The sequence below is a fragment of the Globicephala melas genome, chromosome 20, assembly GCF_963455315.2.
Source record: "Globicephala melas chromosome 20, mGloMel1.2, whole genome shotgun sequence".
Lineage (NCBI taxonomy): Eukaryota > Metazoa > Chordata > Mammalia > Artiodactyla > Delphinidae > Globicephala > Globicephala melas.
In genome coordinates this window covers 27,258,193-27,263,501 of record NC_083333.1, presented here as the reverse complement: position 1 = coordinate 27,263,501, position 5,309 = coordinate 27,258,193, and the positions used below count along the sequence as shown (strand labels likewise).

Below are 5,309 nucleotides of genomic sequence, written 5' to 3'. Positions count from 1 at the left end.
TATGGGGGAGGGTGCCGGATCCGTCCCCCTCAGGGGCCCACCGGCAGCACAATAGCCCCTGGGGCTGCTGCTCTCTGGCTTAACTCGTTGCCTGGGCAACAGCTGGGGCCCGTTTCCACCAATCCACGGCAGAGGCTGGGTGGTGGGCGGGAAGCCAGCCGGGGAAGGGAGGGCACCAGCCCCTTGGGCGGGACCCTATATAAGGAGGAGGAATGTGAGTGGAGAGGTCTGGGCTTCGCTCTCCCTCCAGTGGGCTTGGGGGCAGGGCACAAAGATGCTTAGGCTGGGCTGCACCAAACCTGGGTCCTGGGCCAGCTTCTGGGCCATCCTGACCCTAGTGGGCCTGGTCGCTCGTGCAGGTGAGTGGGCAGGGGGCAGGGAGAAGGGGCAGGACCTTCCGGCTTTAGCCACACACGGCCAGGAGGGGGCGGTGTCCAGCCAGCCAGGACGGGCGCAGAGTGGATTTGATCACACAGCTCCGTGGAGGAGGGCAGCCTGCCTCCGAGGGGACGAGGGCTGGGCGGGCAGGCAGGCAGGAGTCTCAACGACAAGAAGACCCTTCCACTGTCCATTGTCCCAGGCAGCAGGGCCCAGCTAGAGGCGAGTGGGGATGCCATCCGCATTCGGGGCCTTCAGTGTGACAGCTTGGAGAGGCGAGGCTGGGAGATAACCTCGGGCTCCTCTCACCCTTTCTTCCTCCCTGTCTCCCTCTTGCTTTACACAAAGATGCTCTGCTCTCCTGTGAGTGTCCTCTCCAAGAGCGCACATGGGCCTCGGGACTCGTGTGTGTGTGTGTGTGTGTGTGTGTGTGTGTGTGTGTGAGAGTGCGTGTGTGTGCATGTGTGTGAGTGCATGTGTGTGTGTGTGTGCGCGCGTGCGCTGCGGGGTAGGTGTGCCCATCTGCTGCTGTCAGCTCCTCACACTGTGCTCCGCTTGGAGAAGCTGCTGGCAGTGTTTTCTGTCATTGAGTTTTCTGTCACCGAGGGCATGTCCCCAGCTGACCCTCACGGTATCCCTGGAAACATGCGAGAAGGGCCCAGCGCGCCCAGCCTGCAAGGCGGGAACACCAGCCTCAAGGCACAGGTACCCCGAGAGTCCTGTCCAGGACAAGCTGGCCCTCTGTGCTTTCTCTGGTCTCCCGCAGGCCAGTGGAGATGGGACCCAGGAGGGCTGCTGGGCCTGGAAGCAGCTTCCCCTGCAGGCTGCAGCCTCCTCTCACAGCCAGGCCCTCCCCTCCCACTCAGCGCTGGGGCGGATCCTCGGGCCCCCCACCCCCCAGCTTGCCAAGCCCATCCTCTTCCAGGGCCTCTGGCAGGCTCCTTCTCAACGCTTCCTCAGGGAGCCTGTCTCTGATTCCTGCACCTGAAGGAGCTGCCCCGCCACTGCTATCACCTCCCTTATTTACCACAATCGAAAGCTAGAGTGCTTCCTTGTGTATTTGTTGCCTGTCTAAGGAGCTTGTGCTTTGACGAGTGTAAGAAGCTGGCTTGTTTTGTTCACTGCGCTATTCTGAGCTCCCAGGAGCGTGTCTGGCTAGTAGTAAGTGCTCAGTTTGTTAGTGACTGCACTCCTTTGGACAACTCTTCCGAGGGGTGAGGTGCACAGTTCCTCAGGAGGTGAGATGGGGGGGAACCAAGAGGTTCCTCGACCCCCGCCTAGGGGTCTGGCATCATGGAGACCAGCTCTGGACACTTTGTCCCACGCCGGGTCACGAGCTCTCCCCACCAGGAATCTGCCCACCTTCCAAGAGCATCCTCTCATGGTCTGCTCAGGGTCAGGTTTACAAGCTTCCCCACCCAGGATGTGCTTGTGTGCACACACGTGCATCCACGCACTTCATGGGCACAAACATGTGAGCACACAGCCTCCCCAGGCTCATCCACTCTCTGCCCACATCCAACCACATGCATGTCCAGCTGGCCCCTCTGCAACCCCAGCATGCTGCCCGGGGCCCGGGTGCCTTCTCAGGCTGTGCCGTGTTCCTTCCTGCTGCAGCCCAGAAAACCGATGTCGGCGGGGAGTCAACGGGCACCTCCATCAACCACTCCCAGACGCTGCTCCAACGCCTGCAGGAGCTGCTGCGGCAGGGCAATGCCAGCGACGTGGTGCTGCGGGTCCAGGCTGCGGGCACCGACGAGGTCCGAGTCTTCCACGCCCACCGCCTGCTGCTGGGACTGCACAGTGAGCTGTTCCGGGAGCTGTTGAGTAACCAGAGCGAGGTGGTGCTGCAGGAGCCCCGGGACGGTGCTGCTGTCTTTGACAAGTTCATCAGGTGGGGAAGGATCAGGGGGAAGACTCCAGGACTTTCCAAGCCCCTGGCTTCTCCACTCACAGGGTGATGGGAGCCCTGGATCCTAGCAGACATCATGCCCATTCCCTGGATGTCATTAGGATGACCGTGCAACCGCCTCCTTCTTCCCTCCTTCCACTGCACTCCTGCAAAATGCAGCGTGACTCCCCTGCCCTTGCCTGGAGGCTCTGTGTGGTTTGATGTCACTTCCCAGTTACCCTCAGAGCTGTTTCCAAATCTGGCCCTGAGAGCTTTTAAAAACTGTAGATTCCCGGGCCCCACCCTGGGTCCTGGGCTTCCCGTCTAGGGTTGGGCCAAGCAGTCGTTTCTTTCCTTTCTTAAAAAAATATTTATTTATTTATTTGGCTGCGCCGGGTCTTAGTTGTGGCACGTGGGATCTTTAGCTGCAGCATGTGGGATCCAGCTCCCTGACCAGGGATCGAACCCACCCCCCGCGTTGGGAGCACAGAGTCTTAGCCACTGGACCACCAGAGAAGTCCCCCAAGCAGTCGTTTCTTATTTTAATGTCTCCGGGTGGCTTTGGTGTCTGGCCCCGTCTTGAACCAGAGGGCTAGGGAGCTAAAAACGTTAGCCATCTCTCTGCCCCATCTCCTGCCTCCTGCTAGTGGGGCACCATTCACACTCTAGCCTGAGAAAGTGACCCTAATGTGACGGCTTAGATAAGATGGCTGCAGAATTCGGGTCATTGCTTCCAACTTCCGGGCAACGGGAAGAGGGATAACACAGAAGGGCCAAAGGGTCTCCCCGCCACCCCAGTCAGTTCTATTTAACCAGCCTTCCCCCAATCCCACTCTGTGCCTCTGCGGACATCTCATTGGCTAGAATTCAGTCACGTGCCCGCACTCGCTCTAAGGGAGCCTGGGAAACATCTTTTAGTCCCAGAGGCAAACAGCGAAGTGAAATGGCTTGCCCACTCTCATAGCGAGCAGCTGGCAGCATGGGAGTCCAGATAGTAAACCTCGCAATGGCAGGCGCTACATCTGTCTTCTTCAAGCACAGAGCTCGGCACGTAGTAGGTGCTCAATACATGCATGCTATTTCCATGTCCCCACGAGAAACGGAAAGAAGAGGCCATGAGGTCGGATGGGCCTGGGAGGGCCCTTCTGTTGGCGCCCTTGACCATGATGGTCTCTGACCAAGGCCGGGGCCCTCTGGACCCAGAATGCGGCTCTGGGTGGGGTCGGGGTGGGCCCGCCCCCCCTGACCGCGCCCCATCTCTGCGCCTCTCCGGCAGGTACCTCTACTGCGGCGAACTGATCGTGCTGCTGGCGCAGGCCATCCCCCTGCACAGGCTGGCCACCAAGTACGGCGTGTCCTCCCTGCAGCGGGGCGTGGCCGACTACATGCGCGCGCACCTGGCGGGCGGTGCGGGTCCGGCGGTGGGCTGGTACCACTACGCGGTGAGCACCGGGGACGAGGCCCTGCGCCAGAGCTGCCTGCAGTTCCTGGCCTGGAACCTGTCGGCCGTGGCGGGGAGCGCCGAGTGGGGCGCAGTGAGCCCCGAGCTGCTGGCGCAGCTGCTGCCGCGCTCGGACCTGGTGCTGCAGGACGAGCTGGAGCTGTTCCACGCGCTGGAGGCGTGGCTGGGCCGCGCGCGGCCGCCCCCCGCCGTGGCCGAGCGGGCACTGCGCTCCATCCGCTACCCCATGATCCCGCCGGCGCAGCTGTTCCAGCTGCAGGCGCGCTCGGCAGCCCTGGCGCGCCACGGCCCGGCGGTGGCCGACCTCCTGCTGCAGGCCTACCAGTTCCACGCCGCCTCGCCGCTGCACTATGCCAAGTTCTTCGACGTCAACGGCAGCTCCTTCCTGCCCCGCAACTACCTCGCGCCCGCGTGGGGCGCCCCGTGGGTCATCAACAACCCGGCCCGCGACGATCGCAGCACCAGCTTCCAGACGCAGCTGGGCCCCAGCGGCCACGACTCGGGCCGCCGGGTCACGTGGAACGTGCTCTTCTCGCCGCGCTGGCTGCCTGTCAGCCTGCGGCCCGTCTACGCGGATGCCGCGGGCACCGCGCTGCCCCTCGCGCGCCCCGAGGACGGCCGGCCGCGGCTCGTGGTCACGCCGGCCAGCAGCGGCGGCGACGCGGCGGGCGTGAGCTTCCAGAAGACCGTGCTGGTGGGGACGCGCCAGCACGGCCGCCTGCTGGTCCGCCACGCCTACAGCTTTCACCAGAGCAGCGAGGAGGCCGGCGACTTCCTGGCGCACGCCGACCTGCAGCGGCGCAACTCCGAGTACCTGGTGGAGAACGCCCTGCACCTGCACCTCATCGTGAAGCCCGTCTACCACCCCCTCATCCGGACCCCCAAGTAGCCAAGCGGGGCCCGGGGCGGGAAGCTCGGCGTCCCTGAGGCCTCTGGATCGGGAAATACAGGCCCAGCAGAGATGGGCCAGAGGGACCAGGAGTGGCATGGCCAGTGGAGGTGCCCACCCTGGCCCCTTGGGTGGAATCCAGCTGAGGGGTGGTAGACCAGATGCCTGGTTTCAGGAGCTGATTTCATGCTGACTTGAAGGTAACGCGGTAGAATAAACCAATGCTCAGAGAGGCGAGGGGATGATTAAACCACCCAGTTCATGGGTAAAAGCCGTCCAAGGAGGGCTGCACAGGTCAGGGGCTCCCCATCTTTCTTTAGCTTTTCCCTGAGGGCCCCACCTCCACAGGGAACAGGGCAGGTAAGAGCATCCAACTGGTCACGGCACTGGGTACCACTGTGGGAGCTTCTCACCCTGAAGCTGGGGGGCTTAGCTGAGCAACTTCTGAGTCCCGACTTGCAGGGGGTAACCACTTCATTTGGCTTGTGGACCACCCCAAGTCTCTGGCCTCTCCTGGGAGGGGGTCTGGGGAGGGGGGAAGGCTGGGGGGAGGGGATGTGAATGGGCCTTACAGCCCCGCCCTTCCGGGCACTAGGGGGTGGGGGGGGAGTTGGGGTGACTCTCAATCAGTCATGGCCACCCCACATTTCAGACAAGGTCTAGTTTCCAACACAACCATCAAGACTCAA

The 5,309-nt window shown here is 62.6% G+C and overlaps 1 protein-coding gene across 1 annotated transcript; it reads left to right on the top strand.

Moving 5' to 3' along the window:
• Window positions 1–5,134, top strand: BTBD17 (BTB domain containing 17). Its single transcript, XM_030837556.2, has 3 exons — window positions 1–359; window positions 1,996–2,272; window positions 3,546–5,134. Exons 1-3 carry the CDS (start codon window positions 275–277, stop codon window positions 4,618–4,620), a joined length of 1,437 nt encoding a protein of 478 aa, XP_030693416.1. The 5' UTR covers window positions 1–274; the 3' UTR covers window positions 4,621–5,134.
• The last annotated feature ends 175 nt before the right edge of the window (window positions 5,135–5,309 follow it).

Excerpts from the sequence above, each read along its gene's own strand:
- BTBD17 (XM_030837556.2), top strand. The coding sequence starts at position 275 with ATGCTTAGGCTGGGCTGCACCAAACCTGGGTCCTGGGCCAGCTTCTGG. Across the intron at positions 360-1,995 it reads GGGCCTGGTCGCTCGTGCAG|CCCAGAAAACCGATGTCGGC; the intron begins GTGAGTGGGCAG and ends TTCCTGCTGCAG. Across the intron at positions 2,273-3,545 it reads GTCTTTGACAAGTTCATCAG|GTACCTCTACTGCGGCGAAC; the intron begins GTGGGGAAGGAT and ends CCTCTCCGGCAG.